The 21,829-nt window shown below is 36.0% G+C and overlaps 1 protein-coding gene across 1 annotated transcript in view; it reads right to left on the reverse strand.

Moving 5' to 3' along the window:
* Nucleotides 1–21,592, reverse strand: part of PHYHIPL (phytanoyl-CoA 2-hydroxylase interacting protein like) — a 37,997-nt gene extending 16,405 nt beyond the window's left edge. Inside the window, exon 1 of the mRNA XM_079793133.1 lies at nt 21,204–21,592. Coding sequence (XP_079649259.1) covers nt 21,204–21,309 — 106 coding nt within the window. The 5' untranslated portion in view covers nt 21,310–21,592. The remainder of the gene's footprint in view (nt 1–21,203) is intronic.
* Between the last annotated feature and the right edge of the window lie 237 nt (nt 21,593–21,829).

Here is a 21,829-nt window from a genome sequence, read left to right on the forward strand (position 1 = left end):
ATTTTACCCTATGTCTATGTTGCATGGGCTTTGGAATAAAACAAGACTTTCATATCTTTGCCACTTCTAGTTATCTGACCTTAGGAAAGTTTGCCTAAATTATTTGTACTCAAGTGATTCACACTAAAAATGGGGAGAATGATATTTAATATATCAGGAGAGGAATTTATCCAGAAACTAAGTTTAAGCTCCAAGGGCCCTTTCACTTGTACTTGTTTCTAGTACTTGAATTTGTACCCCAGATTTTGTATTGTTTTTTTCCCAAATAGGACCCCAAACTGTATAAACTTCAGACACTTGGATCCATGCCTATAATAAGAAAAAATTCATATATGGAGTCCCAATATATTCAGAAACAAGGACAGCTACTTAAGCAAATATCGTTAGCTTGGAGACTTGGATGACTCAGAACTGGCAGTGGCACCTTTGAGTCTGATTTCAATGAAATTTATACAAATCTTATAAAATTATTCTTTCAGTAGTCAACTATAAGGTAACACTTAGTGGAAAGAGAATAAGTATTTTATCTTAGTTCAAGTTCCGAAAGGTTTATGCTGATACAATACCTGAATCTCTTTGTTTTTCTGGTAGGCATGCTTAAAAAGAACTGTTTCTCAAGTGAAAGTAAGAATGATGAAAGCTATTAAATGTATTTAGTAGGAAGCATTATTATACATTCCATTTTTCTTACATTTTTATTATGAATCATAAGTACATTCAAGCTATCTAAATTTTATTCTATAAATTAAATAATGATATACTAGTATAATATATAATTTATGTGCCATAATTTAGATATTTTCTCCACATCTGTTCCTTCATTGCTATGCACAATACAATAACTTTATGCAAAAAATTTTAATGTAGAATAACTTGATAATATAATCAGTTATCAGTATGCACAGAAAAAGTTAAAATATTTCAAGAGCAAACATTTCTTTGAAATGCAGATACCACAACTGTAATTTATGAAGAAAAATTAGGAAGAGAGGTGTACATTTTTCTCTGCACCAGAAATTAAAAAAATTGGAGTTTTAAACATACATAATAGCTATTGACAAATGATTTTATTTTGTTTGTTTTCACTAGCAAGTATAATTGCAAACAGTAGAGAAGCTATTGTATCATAATGTATTTTTAAAAACTGAGACTTTATTTGTATTCAGAGCATTATTATAAAGTTGATCAGCATACTGAAATTTATTTTCCTAAATAAAAATAGACCACTTTCCCCATCACTTCAAATTCTCTATACCTGAAGACTAAAATGTGTCTCAGTTACAAAATAAATATTGGAGATAGTGTTTTTTAAAGAGGTAGGGTAGTATATATCACTTTTTATCTCAAGATTATGAAAAGGCAAAAGGAATTTTCCCCTAGTAACTATATATATTTTGAGGATTAGAATCTCCTCCAAGAATAACAAAACAAAATAAATCTTAATAGCAAAATAAAAGAAACTTTTCTCATAATTAGAAGGCTAACTGACATACAAGGGTTGACAAAAGTAGGTTTACAGTTGTGGGTACATTAAACAGTTTATTCTTATATTATTATTTATTAATTATTGCATTATTTATTTGTATTATAACTGTAAACCTACTTTTGCCCACCTTTTAAGTTCAATAATCATTATTGAATGCATAAGTGCAAGAAGATCCAAAGATGAGTTAATGAGACACTAGAGTTCATACTTTCAAGCAGCATATATTACAATCTAGAAAATAGACACACACACATACATTTTTAAAACACTCTTATATATCCTTCTCTGAGAACATCGTCCAAAATGTGCTAAGTTATCTACATTTCTTCACCTCCTATGCATTCTTAAAACCAGTCAAATCTAGTTTTTGCCTATGTCTATGTTGGAGTGGTACAGTTTTTGCCTGTACCACTCCAACAGAAGTCCTCTTGTCATGTCACAATACACTCCATGATAACAAATCCAATGGATGCTTTTCAGTTCTCCCCTGACTGTATCTCTCAGGAACAAGGCAAGGACTATCTACCCTCCTCACTTTTATTCAACACAGCATTAGGAGGCCTAACTAGAGTAATTAGGCAAGAAGAAAAATAAAAGGCACCCAAATTGGAAGAAAGAAGTAAAACTGTTACTATTTGCAGAAGGCATGATATTATACAAAGAAAATACTAAAGACTACATAAAATTGTTTGAATAAACAAATACTGTAAATTTGCAAGATGCAAAATCAATATGCAGAAATTTGTTGTTTCTATACACTAATAAAAAGAAATTATAAGAAACAGAAAGAGAAGAAAGCAATTCCATTTCCAAATGCATCACAAAGAATGAAATAAGTAGAAATTAATTTAACCAAGGATGGGGAAAATCTGTACATTAAAAAACTATAAAACTCTAATGAAAGAAATTGAAGATCGAATAAATGGAAAAATACTTCATGCTCATGGATTGGAATAGTTACTATTATTAAAATGTTCATACTATTCAAAGCAATCTAAAGATTCAATTCAATCCCTATCAAAATTCCAATGATATTTCTCACAGAAATAGAAAAACAATCCTAAAATTTGCGTGAAACCACAAAAGACCCCAAATAGCCAAAGCAATCTTGAGAAAAAAGCTGGAGGCAGCATGTACCCTGACTTCAAACTATATTACAAAGCTACAGTAATCAAAACAGTAGGTATTGGCATAAAAAGACACAGAGATCATTGGAACAAAATAGAGCCAGAAATAAACCCACCCATATACGGTCAATTAATTTATAACACAGCAGTCAAGAACATACAATGAGTAAAAAAGGCTGTCTCTCTAATGAATGATGTTGAGAAACTGCATAATATGCCAAAAAATGAAACTGGACCCCTACCTTACACCATACACAAAATGAATTAATTACTTGAATGTAAGACCTGAAACCATAAAACTCTAGAAAGAAACATAGGTCATAAGCTCCTTGGCATAGGTCTTGGCAATTATTTTTTAAAAATTTGACACCAAGAGTAAAAGAAACAAAATTAAATAAACAAGAGGGACTACATGAAATTAAGAAGCTTCTGTGCATCAAAGGAAATCATCAATACAATGAAAAAAGCAACCAGCTGAATGGGTTAAAATATTTGCAAATTATATATCTGATAAAGGATTAATATCCAAAATATATAAAGAACTCATACAACTCAATAACAAACAATGGGGGGAAAAAAGGGGGAACATTTGTAATACTCTCAACAATAAAGATAAATTAAAAAAAAACAGACAGATTTGATTTGAGAAAAGAAGAAAAAATTTTGATGAAAAACGGTATATAATGTAATCATAATATCCACCCTTCAATGTTGAGTGGGTTTATTTGAGTAAATATAATAAAAATTCATTCTTAAAACTTTTAAAATCTTGTATTCCTTTATAAAAATGACTAATGTCCCAGTGCACAAATTCATGCACATTGAAAGGAAATTAATTAGAAGAAATATTTTAATTTCACTATTCACCCTTTCTCTATAATAGAAGAGTCAACCAAATTCATGATCAACAATGACAGTTTAACCACACATGTGCGATTGGTGCCAGTGAGAGCTTTATATGAATCGCGCATGCACGAGTCAACTTAGCCTTTTATATAGAATAAACTTGCTTAGTTAGACCTGCTTTCTGATTTAGCTAAACTTTTTCCAGCCCAGTGAAGCACCCCAACTTCTCTTTCAGGTAATTGTCAGCAACACAGCAGTGAAGATCAACACGAAGCTGATTATTATTGTATATCACGCAGGGAGAATGAAGGGTAAAATATTTAACTGTAGCAGTGTTTGACTATATTCTGTGCAGTGAGAAAACCTGAAGTCATTTTCAAGGTCCACTATGTCTTATTTCTTTTCAGTTGGGTCAAATTTCTAAACTTTCTAAATCTCTGTTTTCCAGCTAATGAAAAGAAAATAGGATTCCACCAAGTCGCCTATCTACCTACTCCAGGACTTCTGAGGATCAAATAAGATGAGGCACGTGAAAACACTTCACAGACATTTGGTTTAACTGAAAATGTTTGCACCTGGCTATAAAGCAAGTTGGGTTCCTGGGCTGACAAAACTCCAAGGAGGCTAGTTACTAGGGAGAGGAAGCCGGACGTTGCTACGTGATGTCATTACCCGGCACCCACAGCAACCGTTTCCGGGCTGGGCTGGGCCACATTTGGCACCATGGGGTCTTGGCAGCGTTAGCTGCGATTTGGTGGGGTGTCACTCTGAGGTAGTGATAGGGCCTGTGTCCCACTTGGGGGAAGCCGACTGTTGGTTTGTCGGCGCCAGGTCTGTGATGCTGTTTATTTTTAAACTAGAGGCCCAGTGCATGAAATTCACGCATGGGTAGGGTCCCTAGGCTTGGCCAGCGATCAGGGCCAATCAGGTTTTCCGCCTCCCCACCTCCTCCTTCCCTTGCTGCCCACACGCTGCCACCATGCTGTTCCCCACCTCCTCCTTCCCTTGCTCTCTCAGCACCCTGCCTCTGCCACTGGTCGCCCGCCATGTTCCGTGCCACCCCCTGGTGGTCAGCACATGTCATAGCGAGCGATCGAACTCCTGGTCTCCCAGTTGAACTCCCAAAGGGACACTTTGCAGTTTAGCCTTTTATATATATAGATGGCCAGTGTGTGTCATGGCAGCTCCTGTGTTGAGTGTCTGCCCCCTGGTGGTCAGTGTGCATCATAGTGACCGATCGGATGGATGAACATTTAGCCTTTTATATATATAGACTAGAGGCCCGGTGCATGAAAACTCATGTACTGGAAGGGGGGGTCCCTCAGCACAGCCTGCCCCCTCTCACAGTCTGGGAGCCCTCAGGGGTGGGAGGCGACCCGGAGATCAGGGGAAGGCGACGCCCCATCACACCTCTGCTGCTGCCACTGCCGGCAGCATCAGCCTCGGCTGGCCCTAGTTACCTGAGCTTGGGCGGCCCTGGGCAGCTGGGCAGCCTCCATCCGAGGCTTGCCTGTGCCTCGGGCCGGCCCTGGGCGACTGGGGGGCTAGGGGACTCCAGAGGCAGGCGCATGGCCTGCTGCCCCGGTGGGGCCGAGGGGACTGGGTACCGCCATCTTGTGACTGTGGGCACCGCCATCTTTGAGGGTGGGGCAGTCAATTGGCATATTCCCTCCTTATTGGCTGTGGGCACCGCCATCTTTGAGGATGGGGCAGTCAATTAGCATATTCCCTCCTTATTGGCTGTGGGCGCGGCCATCTTTGAGGCCAGGACAGTCAATTAGTATATTCCCTCCTTATTGGCCGTGGGCACCGCCATCTTTGTGACAGCATGAGGGTCAATTAGCATATTCCCTCTTTGTTAGATAGGATTATAGTGTACTTATAAATAGAATTATTTCTTCATAAATTATATACACATACTACTGAAATAATTATTATGAACATTATAGACTATGGACAAAATAAAAATTCAGAATGATAAAATACATAATTTTTTAAATGTATTACTTAAAATGTATACAAATATGTGTCTTTATTTTGATAATCTTGGTTTAATATTTTATGATATAGCAATTCAAATGGCCAGCTCTAAATTCAATTTACTTAAATACTTGGTTTTAAGGCAATCACAGTTGGATATTATATCACACACAAAAAATAAGTATATCAGGCCCTGACCAGTTTGGCTCGTGGATAGAGCATTGGCCTGCGGACTGAGGGGTCCCAGGTTCGATTCCAGTTGGGGGCATGTATATTGGTTGCGGGCACATCCCCAGTAGCGGGTGTGCAGGAGGCAGCTGATCGATGTTTCTCTCTCATCGATGTTTCTAGCTCTCTCCCCTTCTCCCTTCCTCTCTGTAAAAAAATCAATAAAATATATATTTTTAAAAATAGGTATATCAGTATGGAGAAAAGTACATCAGTATGTATTCTACTAAACACTAATATTTTTCATTTCTCAATTCCATACTCTAATAATACAAGGGTACTCCACACACATACAGTATACATGGTTATTTGATGTACCAAGTATTAATCTATGTAGGTAAGACTAATCAAACTTATTTTTTCTTATTTTAGATAAGACAAAATAAATATTAATGGAAGTTTTATTACTATATTCTATGGCCGAATTATCTTATGTGACCTTGGATTCATACAAAATATACTCAAGGCATTTACACAACACTTTTGAATTTCCTTACATTGTAAATGCAAAGTATATAATTTCCCCATAAAAAATCAAGTACAACAGACTAATGGAAGTAAGCCATTTACAGATCCTTACTGATAATACAAGACAATAAAGTTCATTTTAAAAGCAAAGTAAATTCTGCTGCCAAAATAAATTATGATACCTTATATTGTTAGTATAATAATATTAGTCAAAACAAAAATTTGCAAATTTTTAAAAAATCCTCACCCAAGGATATGTTTCTATTGATTTCAGAGAGAGAGGAAGGGAGGGAAACATCAATGCCAGTGAGAAACATTTATTGGTTGCTGCTTGTACGTGCCCCAACTGGGGACTGAACCCAAAAACTAGATATGTACCCTGGTTGTGAATTGAACCTGCAACCTTTTTTTGGTATATGGGTCAACACTAACCAACTTAGCCACACAGCCAGTGCTGCAAAACTACTTTTTAATTTAACAAAAACTATTTGGGTAAAATCCTTTTTCTCCTTTCTTTTTTTCTTACATCATCACACTTAGCTTACTTAGGAGTCATTTTTTATTTCAAAACAATGTTTTTGACATTTCACAAGAGTTCTGGGTGTTCAAAGGAAAACAAAGAAATGTTGATAGAAATGCGCAAACTCATAAGGAAATAATACAAATGCAGCAGTGCTTTTGAAATTTGTTAGCATTATTATATTGGAGCTACCTTTCACATGCCTATAAAGTGATGATGCTAAAAATGTTAAATCTTTGCATTTCCAATGTTTAGTATATACGTCCCCTCATAAAAATGTCAGAGAAAATTTAAGAAACCATTGTTTAAGACAATTTAGTTGGTATTACATTTCACTGCCATTTTGCCTTTCTGTCAAATTCATAACAATGAAAACATTAGAGAAATAACAAAGAACACTATTATAGGAAAAATGAGTATTCCCTGATTAATTTGTCTTGTAAGTTTAAATTTTATATCACATTTTATTAAAGGACAGCACATCTTCATTTTAAAATGCAATAAAAATAAGTAAATACATATATGCACACACACATTATTTGTGGTAAATAAACAGCATCATGCATGTATCCAGAGAAATATATTTAAGATTTTCATTAAAATATTAGTACATGATAATGAAACTAAGTAGTCTTTGAATATCAGAAAGTTTAAACTGTAAAAAGTATTCATACTACAGGCAAAAAACAACAACAAAAACCTGGGGAAACATTCTTCAAATTATTATGAAGTCAGTGAAGAAAATGTTCAGTGAATGTTGATCCATAATAAGTTTTTAGAAATATTAGTGAAGTTCTTAGAAATATTTATATAGATGAATATATACTTCCACAACATATGGTGCAGAATAAAAATTCTAGTAGAGATGGCTAGATTGTATTTGAAACACATTACAACTTCAAGGTCAAATATTATTACTGTAAACTTTATCATTATAATTTCAATAAGTAGGGCATTTAGCAAAACAAATAGTATAAACAGCAACTCCAGAACCACTATTTTTAATCATTAAGTTTCCCTTAAAAAAAATCACTAAAAATAACAAAAGTTCAATGGAAATTAATATTGGGTACACTGAATTGCAACAGAAGAAAATACATAAGAATAATCTCAACCACTCAGACTTAGCATAGTTTGAAAAAGTTACACAAAACTGTATTTATTAAAATGAAAGGTTTATCTAATTTTAAATACAAAGAATCTGCAAAAAAAAACACAAAAATTAAGTGTAATAAAGATTATGTCATGTTTAGGCTAGTATTAAGTAGATATCCTAGTAAACATTTATATTAGTAGGTTCAAAGTAAAAAAAAAATATCTTGGAAATACATGTGCAGTATGAAAGTTTTAGAAATAGCTTTGGTGAAGATTTTAGTTTTTCTTTTGGCTATAGTGTCATTTTCCCCCCTGCTAATTTAAGTTCTAGCAGTGCATTTATTTTATGTACTGCAGATTATGTTGGCAAGGAGAAAAAAAATTATTCCAGTGTATTTCCACAGTAAACATGGAAAATCATATACTTAATTCTCTTTCCAGTCAAAATAAGGGGGACACTGAAGTCAAATTTATTTAATCAAAAGTAATTAATTTTAAGTGCTTTTAGACACCACAAAAAGAATTCAAATTTACTTACTCTAATGAGCTCATTCAACAATTTGACATGGATCTGAAATACTGACTAAAAGATAAAGAACACTTGATAAAAATAGGAGCAACAACAACAAAATAGCTTGAAAAGGACTACCAAATTTTCATCTTTATCCTCAAACTCTCTCCCTATGGGACACAGATATTTTTAACATGATTTCTGGCCTCTTTCATGTAATTATTCCACAAGTGTGTGAAACCTAACTTGTCCCCAAAACACTTTAGTAAGATCTTGTTATCAATGCCACTCCTTCACATTCCCTCCAACCAACAATTACTACTTTCTTTACTGGTGTCAAAATATACCCAATATAGCAAATTTAGCCATCAACAACAACAACTTTTTGGTATTTCACACTTCCAGTTTAATCACAAAATCAACCAATTTTTACTTAAGAAATGTTGTTCAATTCTGCTCCCAATTTTTATCTGCCTTAACAATCCTAGTATCTATAATTGCCTTATAAGTGGTTAAACTTCTGAGCTCACTATCCCAGTTCATTCCTCAGATGGATATCAGAATACCATTTATTAAAACCAAATCTGTAATATCTCTTTCTTACCTACCTAGAGCAGTGCTTCTTCAAGCGTGGTCTCTGAATCACCAATATTGGCATCATCTGGAAATTTGCTAGAAAATTCAAATCCTCTGACTCCACCCCAGATCTAAGGAATCTGAAACTGGGGGTGGAACCTAAAATCTGTGTTTAACAAGCCCTGCAGGTGAGAATCAGTGGTTTAAATTGGTCCTGAGCAATGATTAATTAATATTTTTAAATACAGAGTTCATTAAAGGGTTCAGCAAACATTATCATTTATCTTCATTTTAAATTTTAACTATTTTTAAAATTGTAATACAAATAGCATACATTATATTGTGCTGTATTATGTGATTTTGGATAACATCAAAAGTTTGCCTGCCATCTCAGAGCAAGAAATGGCACAATGTATAAAAAGGTTATGGCTCCGTTCATGTTTCACGTTTGTTTGTTCAACTAAAGTCAGCAAGTATAAGCTCAAATAAAATTTTACAAACACATTATTACAGGCACATCTCATTTTTTTTTGCACTGGTTTTATTGTGCTTCACAGATGTTATGTATTTTTTTTTTTTTTTTACAAACTGAAGGCAAGGCCCTTCACCAGCAAAATGTTTACCACTCACTTTACTGCAATACTCACTTTACTGTAGTGGTCTGAAACCAAACCCGCAATTATCTTTGAGATGTACACTTGTACCTGGCAAGCAGAGTTGAATTCATTTCATGCAAGATTCAGGTTTGGCCCTTCAGCCCCAATCAAATATAAGAGCTTTCTATGAATTTTGTGTAATTCTCTAATTATTCTAATTATCTTTGTGATGAAGTTATTCTAAGTTTGGGATAAAGTTTTACTTTTTCCAGTATAGGCAATTTATCTATAAAACTTACTTAGTTACAATAAGAAATGTTAAAGAAATGTTAACATGTATGTATTGAGACTGATTTGACTCAAGATGTCTCAAAGTCTTACTATTAATTAGTACCACTTGATTTTTCAGCTAATATTGACTACACTCACAACTATGTTCAAAATGAAATAAATATGCTGGAAGCTCTCACAAAAGCTAAAATACAATGCTAAATTTCATTGATAGTCATCTATCAGTAAAATTTACACTGTACTGATAAAAAGTGGTAACTTTTCATTAGATTTCTTTTTTTGTTTTTTTAAATTTTCTTTATTGATTAAGGTTTACATATGAGTTCATTCAAAGTTTTGCAAATATGGTCTCTGACAAGTTCCATGATTTAAGAAAAAGGTGTGCCTGACATTGCAGTAAATATATTAAATTAATAAAACTGTTATCCAAAAATTGAAATAAAACCTTGGTACATGTCTGAAAATGCTGAGAATACAAAATTACTCATCACCTATACTTGATTAATTCAAATGCTGACATAATGTAAAATATTTCCAATTTAACTTAATGAGAATATGAATGTGGCAGATCTCTCCATTACATCTGTAGAAGTTTCTAAAATAGGTAAATGCAAGAATGGTAAAATGACAAACAATGGAGAAGAAATTTTTAATGTCTAAATCAGTTTTTAACATACCATCAACTAAATTGTTAGAAGTGTTAAGATGACTATATTACGGGAAGTCAATAAAATTTTAAAATCTCAGGGGGGTAGTTCCTGTAAAAGCTGTTGCCAGCTTTCATGAAGTAATAATTGTTTACTAATAAGGACTGAATAATAAGGTATTTAAAAATAGTTTTAGATAATCACATGCAGTCTTGCTTAAATTAAAGATTTTTAAAACTAATTATAATATTATGAATAGAAAATTTCCAAATTCATTTTTTATACCAAGCTTAGGTGGGCATCCTGAAGCAAGATATAAATACTTCAAAAGAAACAAAAAATACTTTATTTATTAAATCAAAAAACCTTTGATAGATATCTTTCAAAAAAAATGAGGAACAAACTAATTTGATTATCCAGATGTTTAATACGCTGAACAAATTCAATTTGACAATATAGTTACAATGTTACCAAACTTATGAATGCAGGTAAATTGATTCTTATAATTTTAAGATTCATTATGAAAGTAAAATAAATTCCACTGCCTGAAATTTAACCAATCAGCAAAAAAAGGTATGTTTTTTTTCTTTTTTTTTTTTTAAAATAGATTTTATTGATTTTTTACAGAGAGGAAGGGAGAGGGATAGAGAGCTAGAAACATCGATGAGAGAGAAACATCGATCAGCTGCCTCCTGCACACCCCCTACTGGGGATGTGCCCGCAACCAAGGTACATGCCCTTGACAGGAATCGAACCTGGGACCTTTCAGTCCGCAGGCCGACGCTCTATCCACTGAGCCAAACCGGTTTCGGCTGTTTTTTTTTTCTTAATGTTATCAACAAATATCTCAGGATATCACAAAACACATTATTTTCTCAAAAAAACAAAACAAAACACAATGAAAACCTAAACTCACTGATGATGCCATCCTATTACCTCCCTCCAAAAAGAACACTTACTCTTTGACTCTACTATGAAAATACATCTACTCTACTATGAGTGTCAACCTATGAACCAGAGGTCAGAGTTCAATTCCCCATCAAGGGCACATACCCAGGGTTGCAGGCTCAATTCCCTGTAGGGGGTGTGCAGGAGGCAGTTGATCAATGATTCTCTCTCATCATTGATGTTCCTATGTCTCTCCCTCTCCCTTCCTCTCTGAAACTAATAAAAATATATTGAAAAACATCTTACTGTTTCTCTTTAAATCTGTATCGGTTTATTTGAAGAGTATTGTGAGAAGGTAAAATGAGTTTTAAAACATTACCATTTGCCACTACTTATCTGTATGAACCAGAATTTCTTAGGAACAATTCAGTAAAAATAAAATACAAAAATAAAGCAGGTGTTGAGGCTGATATAAAATAGCAACTTTCAAGTATAACTGCAATTTTAATTTCTCACTATTCCTGATTGACTTTATCTGAAGAATGCTAGGAGTTTGAAATTACAGGATAAAAGTATACTAATAAAATGCTACTTTTATTTGTTAGACTTCTGCAAAATGTGTTTTTTTAAAGGCTCTCTACAAATTAGAAAGTTTGAAATCTATTAATGAGATTTCAGACTACATAAATCCAAACTCATGCCATAATCTGGCTAGTCCTAATTACCTTTCAGTTGATTTTCCCATATGGACCACTTCTTTTCTTGAGCAATACTAAATGCCATGATTTCTGGAATATACATGATTTTATGCCTTTATATATGCTCTATGCCAGAAATGGTCTTATCCCACTTCTGGCAAATTTTATTTTACTTCATTTTTATTTTATTTTATCCAACACCATTTATCCCCTCTATGCCCTCTTCCACCTCCACCTCCACCACCACCACACTGTTGTCCATGTCCATGAGTTCTCTCATTTTTCCTTTTTTGGTCAATCCCATCACCCATCCCAACAACCTCTCCCCCCACCAGAACTGTCTACCTGCTTTCTATCTATGAGTCTGTCTCTATTTTCTTTGGTAGTAAAGTTAATAACCAGAAAAAAATGTTCCTTTCCTCTGTGAAACTCGTGACAGAATTAAGCACTTTCTCTTCTATACACTATTATAGTACTTATCACTATATTATAGTTATTTAAGTACTAGAGGCCCAGTACACGAAATTCGTGCACGGGAGGGGGGTCCCTCAGCCCAGCCTGCACCCTCTCCAATCCAGGACCCCTTGGGGGATGTCCGACTGCCTCTCTGGCTCCTAACCACTGGCTCCTAACCGCTCGCCTGCCTGCCTGCCTGCCTGATCGCCCCTAACTGCTTCCCTGCTGGCCTGATCGCCCCTATCTGCCTCTGCCTCGCCCTACACCCGGGACCCAGAATTCCCTCCTCCAGCTGGTCGCAGGCACCCAGGATCTGGGTCGGCTTCGCCCGGCTGGCCACAGCCACAGGGGACCATGGGCGGGCAGCTTGTCCCCCCAGGCCGCAGGTGAAAATAGAGCCCGGGACCGTGGGGCAGGCGACTTGTCCCTCTCCCGGGCCCCAGCCTGGCTAGTCCCATTCCTCTCTTGAGCTCATTTGTGCCTGGCTGGTCCCCATTCCTCTCTCCCCAGTGTTAAGTGTCTGAGCCATTACAGCATGATGCCATGGGGGTGTGATGACCATTTGCACATTAGCTCTTTATTATATAGGATATTGTCTTCTTAAATGCCAACAAATCCTTTGAATGCATGATCCAAGTTATATGCATTCTTGCACCCCTCTCCGTCCGCCCCCCACCCCCCGCCCCAAGTTCTTAATACCCTAAGGTTGGAATACATGTACAAAAAATGGTAAAAATACAAGGTAAGTAAAATAACAAAAGGAAATAAAGTGAGAATAGTAATAGAGTAAGTTTAGTACCTAAAACTTATTAATCATTGAACAAGAATAGAATGGTACTGTATTTAGCTAATGTACTCAAATTATGGTATGCAACCTATTTATCAGTCTGTGATGTGATAAATATAAAAGTTATGATTAAGCATTTAGAGACTTTCTTAGGAATTTGATAGGAACTTTTATATCGATTGAATCTTTTTGGATCTTTTAAATTTCATTTCTCTAATAATTCATTTTAATTATATTTTTATAAGTAATCAGTCAGTGATAGATTAGAAATAAAAAAAACATAGATTGAGAAGTATTACAATAGAGATAAAAGATAGAAAGATAAAATCTTGCTTGACTCTTTCAATGAGTATTTGGTTTAGAAGGAAAAAAATATAAATTTCTGTAATATGCATCAAAACTATCCATATTTCTGAAAGTTCACATCATTATTTTTGAACTTTGAAGCATAGCTATTACTAGAATTGTAATTATACCTGAAAATACTAATGCATAGCTAATATTTACTTCTGAAGTTATCATATGAAGACAATTTCGAGTTATAATTAGGACTTGTTTCTCTTACTGCCTATCAGACACAATGGCACAGATGGCTACCCATCTTTAACTGACTCCACATAGAGCTATCCTATTGCTTGGTAAAACTTTTCAGCTTTCTTCAGCTCTCTGCCCAATCAATATGCATATCAAAACCCTGGTAACATGTAAAAGCAAAATAATTGTACTTTTTATCTTCAGAAACCCTTCTTTCAATATATTTATTCATATCAAAAGAGATTAATTCATTTTCTCAATCCTAGACATTAGGAGCTGGCAAACTTTTTCTGTAAAGAAGCAAATAATAAGTATTTTGAGGTTTGTGGGCTATGGGGTCTGCTGTCACAGCTACTCAACTCTGCTGTAGTAGCAAGAAAACAGCCATAGACGATATATAAACAAATGGGTATGGCTGTGTTCCAATGAGATTTTACTTACAAAAACTGGCAACAGGTTTTCAGATTTGGCCCAAGGACTATAACTTGTTGATCCTGTTCTGTATCATTATTTGTAATACAAGTGTACAATCATTAAAAAAATATCACACAGTAGATGCTCAAAAATTATCATTGTTGTTTGCATTTATCATTAGCTTTTTAAATGGAAAGACTTTGAGACATTCGTCAACATTCAGGCTTACAGAAGATAAGACACTATTTTTCAAGAAAATCAAAGTAAGTATATTGAAAAAAATTTTGTGCCTTTTCTTTAATACCATATGTCTAGGGAAGCTATAAGCCTTTCATGCTATTATTAGATAGCAGCATTCCCACTGACCATAAAAAAAGAGATAAAGAGATTTTTTTATATTAATTGCCACACCACTGCAACAAGTAATATATGTACAATAATCCCCACAGAGCAGCCCTTTTAAAGTGAACCATAAACTTGGCCCAAATAGTCATAATATCACAGACAAAACTAACCACAATTCAGAGTAGGATCCTTTTTGCTTAACTATATCTATTGGGCAACTTCAAAATGCAGAGCTCTTGTTTCCATTTTTAACAAACCTGGGATGTAGATTTATTTCATCTTTGGGGTTCCCCAGCATATGTTCACTCCTTTCCTTCAAGGGGTGAAGCATTCTAAAGCTCAAGTCAAATCCTAACCTTCCCTTTACACCTAAGTTCTGATCTCACTAGTGGAATGTATAGTTCTGTGAACAATTCTCTTTCTCATTCTACAACTCTTTCCCCCAGAACACAATAGAAGTTGCTAAATGTTTAATAGGTGTCCAGAGGAGTCTTACAGTTAGATTCAAAATGTCTTAAGATAAACATTATCGCTAAATCCCTCTGAAAACTCTCCTGACTCTAAAACTACCTTTACAGAGATTACTAAAAAATTTCTAGTTCACAATCTTCTATAAAGTATCAAGTGGTTGGTTTTTGTCTAGTAATGATTCTAAAAAATGTTATCATTGGACTATGAGTAACTGCCTTTGAAGAGCAGGAATTAAGTAAAAGAAGTCTAAAAAGAATGTAAGTGGGTTCTCTGACGGGCATTCACATTGAAACAATAATGAGAAGGCAGTATATATTATTGTTCTGCAAATATGAATTCTGTGAGAGAGGGAAGCGCCCCTGGACACAGGCTTAGGACACATTCGCATATTCACTGAGACTTAAAATTTGAGATGAAAAAAACTGTCACCATGGGGTCTTAATATTATTTTCTTTCTCCTTGTTTCCTTTCCAGTCAGTGATTCTTCTGATTTCCCAGACTTAAAATTCTAAAGTTACTCCTGATAAGTTTCCATTTGCTTGAAAATTCAATCACAAAGACTTAGTAATTATTTTGTTTTCTTTTATACCATTGCCACTCACTGTCATTACATATAGAGAACACGATATGTTGCCTGTTTTTTGTCAAGATTCTTCAACACTTCTATACATTTTTGCTAGAAATCTTCCCCCAATACTAACCTTACTGTCAAATGTATGAATAAAATATAGCCTGATAAGACAATTTAACTAATGCCTAGTAATAATAAAATATTTTAATCAGTTATAGAATGAGGGAAATGGTTTAGAGTAGTAAAAACTGAATTTAAATAATTCGTAAACAATAAAAGATTCATATAGAGAAATTTAACAGAAACGGAAAACAAACCCAAGAAAGAAGCAAATACTATAAGGCAAAACTTAAAATTATGCATCTACTAAGGGCAGAGAAGGAAAACCAGAAACTAGGATTATGCTTACAGCAATAACTGATGGAGCTGCTGTTATTACTGAAGCCCAGGATAAAATACAACAGTAATCAGAAAACTATACTCACGTAAGTTAAAGGAAAAATCAAGATTGGGCCTAAAAGGGGGGGGGGGGGAAATATCAGCAGCTAAAACCAAGCGACTTGGAAGTTTTCTAGATAGTGTTCTATGGAGAGAATTTCTGACTGGCTTACCTATGCAACAAAGGAAGTTGCCAGTGTTACCACTCATGACACATCAGTCACTCTACCACTGGAGGGAGTCTGGTCACATATCCTTTGATGTGACTTTTGCTCTAATAACTTCCTGTTCTTCACTGGGAATGAATCAGAAACCCTATTAGGAATATGAATTGGTTTAACATAATCTGATGGTTTTAGAGCTTTTTTCAAGTTTGTTTCTTTTCGTTTTTATTTTATTTTTGTTTTGTTTCAGTCACTAATAAAAATTTACAGTATCTCTACAGTCATATCTGGGTCAAAGAAATGAATACAGAGATCACATATGGTAGTACAGAGCTATCTTTAGAAAAAAATCATAAGGAAAAAAATTGTTAAATCGAGAACAGAGAACGGTTCTGATGTAAATGCCTACCCAAAGCAGGTATCAAAATCACAAGGCACATGAAATGCAGCAAACAGTAGATGTGAAGCAGAAGCTGAAAAGAGCTTGCAAGATTAAGGCCGACAAGGACATGTCTGATGGGATAGGAAAATGTAAGCAAAGGATAAAATACTGTAACTGTCCTTTTAAAATTCAGATTTACCCTTTCCGTTTATTACTCATGAAGTTAAATTGACATAAGAAGGATTTACCAAGTAAATAAAACACAACTGAAATGAAAAAACAGAGATCAAAACATTGGCAAAAAGTGAAAATAAAAAGCAGTTCACCTCAAGAATGTATGCAGAGAATAATATTCCATTTATAATAATTATTCTTTATTTTGTGTCAAAACTTGTGAGAAAAGATATGTAATAATTCATTTAATTATTTTAACAATCCTACAGGATCATTATTATACCCATTTAAAATGAGAAAGCTTGAGGCTAAACAAAGGTTAAGTAATTTGCTTAAGATAACAAACATATCTATAAAGAGTCAATATTCTGTAGAGGTCTTTCTGATTCTAAGATGGTATTATCACTATGCTATATGCATGCCAGTGAGACCTCACAGTCCTGTACTATTAAAGGTAACAGTTATGGGAACGCCTCCTAGATGTCTGCTTCAGAAAATGTCCCCAAGGATTACCTAATACAGCAGAGATAAACTATACATGCTACTAAACATTTCCATGTTACCTTATGTTTCCAAAGTTAAAATTTGTTTAATTCACATTCAATAAACATAAAGAAGGAAGTCCCAGATGATTTATAACTTAATAGATAGGATAATGTACAAATTTAAAGAAATTTATCTTTTTTTAACTATGTAAAAAGGAGGAAACCTTTCTTTTCCTCCACAAAACTATTGTTAGAGACAAAGACAGGGAAATCTGTCAGTGTCTGTATATGCAATTTCTTTAAAGCATGTTCCCCTGCTGACTACTAGCATCATAAACTCCATAAACCATATCTAGAGAGTCATAAAATGCCTAGATCATGGAAATAATATTGTTAAAGCTAGGAAACCTTGGGGGTGGATTTAAATGCTATACAACAAATTAATTTTGTATTTTCTCCCTTACTATTATACTTATGACACATCAGTCACACAAAAGTGCAGGGAGCTAGGATGCATGTAAAGCAACATATGGATAAATCATTCCTTTCAGCAAGAAAAGAAAGCTTCTATATACATATGCATGATAAAAACAATGAAAAGTACAACTAATGTAGATTCTATGTGTGAGTAGGGGGCTATTTTATCTTATCATCTGTAAATTAGAGTCTGAAGTATCTATATGAAGAAACAAACTGGAGATGGTTTCTCATATTATTGATGCGTGCATATAAGAAGTTAATGCTTTTTTTCCACCTTCAGTTTTTAATACCCACAATTAAAGTACATTACATATGCAACTTGAGGATACTTCAGCACAGCAGAAAGGAGGAACAGAAATACTCTTCTACTTGGAATAGAGATTATTCAAACTACTATATCTACAGCACATCTACCCTGCTTTCCCAATAGAAGTCTATCGGGAATCATCATTTTGAACTACAAGTAACATCCAGGCAGTGACCATGAACTAGGAACCAAAGATCACATGCCTAGGATACAAGCACAATGAGATAATATGTGGGTGTATAAGAACCCTCTAACTTCATTGAAAAATTATATGACTGTTTCACAGACTATTAAATACTTTGAGAAACTATGAAATAAAGAAACATTGTGAATTGTAACTAATAATGTACACGTTAACTTATAAGAAAATAGGCAAGTGACAGACAAAAAATATAAAAGAGAGCCAAGGAAACATAAGACATACAGTACATTTACCAGCAACTATAGCTCTTAGTTGATGTAATATGCAAAACATCATAAAATTAAAACATCTACAAGTGGAGAGGGTAAAAGGAAATGTATATTTAACAATAATATGTTCTTCTTTTCTGTTTTATTACACTTCCAAGGAATTAATGTTGCTCCCATTTTTTCCTATTATCAGATTAATAGAGTAAAATAGTGAGAAAAGTAAAGAGCAAATAAGACAAATGTGTTTCTATGATCATAAAATTATGACAATACAGCACTTACTATGTACTTAAGCACATAAATCTTCTGCCACATAATCTTTCTATGTTATATAGTTACAGAAGTAAAATGATGAGTGAGACCTGAGAAGAAGTGAAAGGTTGGGAGTGAAGGGAGCAAATAGCATCTATCTAGCTGAAAATTTCTCAGTATAAAATTATGAAAAATAAGGTCTGGTTGACAAATTTAATGCAACAATTTTAAATTGTTCTATAAAACAACTATAGTATCTCTTTTAAATTATTCTTATGAAGTCAACTTAACATTTTTGGAATTGACATGTATAGTCACAAAATAAAAAAGTAAGCATTTAAACAACATCTCTGAGTAACCTATTTCCAAATTTTACACATCTTTTAATAGAGGAGTTAGGTAGATTTGTTGGTATAAGCTATTTTATAAAATAAAACCCTATTTAATTTATATTTGATCAATTAAAAGTCTGTAAATAAGTAGTAATTTTCATAGATATTGCCTAGTGCCAGCACCCCACCTCAAAATTAAATGTTACATAACTTACTCATTTTTCAGAATCAATATTGTGAACGGACACAACTAAAAAATACCACCAAAATATAATAGCTACAATTCTAAAAGAGACCACAATATATGCAGCATTATTTTTGCACTCTACACTATTAGCATTGTTAAGTTCATTAAAAAGTATAAAAAACATTATTTTCCCTAATATCTCTAAGACATAATGGTAAAGGCAATTTTAAGTATTAAAAGTACTGGGTTCTGAGGAGCAACCATGAATTGCCTATTTCCAATTACTACAGTAATGAGCTTTTGGTATATCATTGAAGTAAATGAAAATGAAATAAAATATTTACAATGGTAACTTTACAAAAAGTCATTTCACAAAAGCATAAACTAAAACCCACATGACTTCTTATATGGTATATTAAAAATAACCTTTACAGTCTAATAATGCAAGCTTATATGCGAAATACCAAAATAATGACTTTTAGATGCCATAAGTATGTGCACCTTTTATTATGGTGACCAAAATAGTCTAAGGATAAAGGAAATACTATAAGCAGTGTTTGCAAGAGTATTTATTTATCCATACTACACCTATTTCAGAAATTATTTAAAGTGACTTTGGCTTCAAGGAACAATTATTCTGTTTCCTAAATTTATTAATAAAAAGAAATTCAATGTTCAGTTGACCTAAACTGTACTGTACAGCAACACCTAACCAAGTTATTACCACGTAAATGACTTTGGAAACAAGACCTATGTCCTCTATTTGGATTACATACTGATAAATTTTACAACCTTATTGTGAGCACATCAGTATCTCTACATAACCTTAGCTAAAAACATTTTTTAAATCATCAGTTAAACGTTATATAGAGTTAAACATTAATTTAATTTACAGCCAAAAGTGTTCAGGGTCATCTTGACAATATAAATTGTTTTTTTTTATCACAATTGTTTTTCCTTTTTCACAAATATTTGGCCAATGGTTACTAATCAGATGACTTCTTTACAAATGAAGTTTTATTCCACATTACTGAAATGGCACTGACTCTTCAACTCCTCCAGCTAACACAGAAGCGCTAGGACTACCCACATTGTACACGGTACTAGCTTATCTTCAACCCTCAGACCTGTCTGCGTTCAATCAATTTCCTTCTTTAGGAGACTGTCAACTTTAACAATAGAATGCACCGTAAATATCAAGTCACACATTCTGAATCCCAGCACATATGTGAGTCCACTTCCTTTAAATATGTTTTTCCTGTCTGAACTTTTTATTTTATTTTTATATTAAATGTTTGGGGTGACACTGGTTAATAAGATTCCTTGACAGATTTTTCGAGTTTCTGAATGACAGCCCCAAACCACTAAGCTTGTGGCTGTCCTTGGTGCTGAAACTCACTCATTTTCTGCCCTTTCACTGAAAAACAAACAAACAAGCAAACAAAAAAAACCCCACAAAAACCCCGTGGTCCCAATCCCATTTTGAGAGGATAAAAAGAATTCTAAATTGTGTGTGTTGGGGATGGGGGAGAGACGGGGGATGATGGCCGAAGATGGGAGGTTTTTAAAAGGAACCGATAAGTTTCTGGGCAGAAAATGCCAACTAGTGGGGTGGGGGCGGGGGAGGGGTTGCTGGAAACATCTAGACTCTAGAGGGCATTTCCCTTTCGGTGCCAGGAGACCCAGGAAATCGGGACTGCGGCAAAGATCCGAGTCGCGGTTCGACCCGGGCGGGAGCTGCGGGCAGGAGCGGCGCGCTCGCCGGGCAGCTTCCTCGCTGGGGCCGTTGGGCGAGGACAGCGAGGGGCGCCGCGGCCGGGGACGCCGCCGCCTTCCCGTGCCAAACGCGCCAGCCCGGGTGTCCTTTTGTTTCTGGGGTTTGAGGGGAGGGGAGGGCGGCTGGGCTGAGGGGAACCCCCACCTGCATTTATTTGTACGGAGGGGACAACAAAAGACCTTGCCGCCCGAGTGGGCAGGGTCCGCGGAACCCGACTGGCCGCGGCGCACGGGCGCGCGCGGGCTCGGCTCCTCTCCCTACGGTCCCGGCCGCTCTTACCGTCCCGGTCGCACAGCTGAATGGCCTCCAGGCTGAGGTTTTTGATCACCTCCTCACAGGGGCTGGTGGGGCTGTTGAGGGCATGATCCAAGCGCGGCACCTCCATTTTTCCAACCCCCTTCTCACGCCCGCCTGCCTCGCAGCCAGGCTCTCTCCGCGGACCGGGTGGGAGCGAAGGGCGGGAAAGGGAAGGGGAGTGGCGGAGGAAGGAGGAGAGGATCGCGGCGCGGAGGGGTCGAGGCTGGAGCCACGGGGCTAGAGAGCGGCGGCCGAGACGGCGGCTGTGGCAGAAGCTCCGCGGGGAGTGTGTGCGCCTCCAGGAGACCGAGAGGGACCTGGCGCGAGGGCGGGAGGCGCGCGCTCCTGGCGGGGAGGGGATGCGGAGTGCCCGGAACGGGAGGGAGGGAGGGAGGAGGCGCGGCGCGGCGCGCGCACGCTCGCGAGAGGACGCGCCCACCTGCCGGCGCGAGGCGCCCGTCCTCCCGCGCGCACGCGCCCCCGGCTGCCCTCGCGCCACGGGCCCCGTAACCCCGCGAGTGAGGCGTCGGACGGCCGAGCGCGCGGGAACGGCGGGCGGCCCGGGTGCCGCGTGCGCGCTCACCTGGCACTGGCTCCTGGCGAGGGCG

Source organism: Cnephaeus nilssonii (assembly GCF_951640355.1).
Source record: "Cnephaeus nilssonii genome assembly, chromosome: 16".
In the NCBI taxonomy this organism is placed as follows: Eukaryota; Metazoa; Chordata; class Mammalia; order Chiroptera; family Vespertilionidae; genus Cnephaeus; species Cnephaeus nilssonii.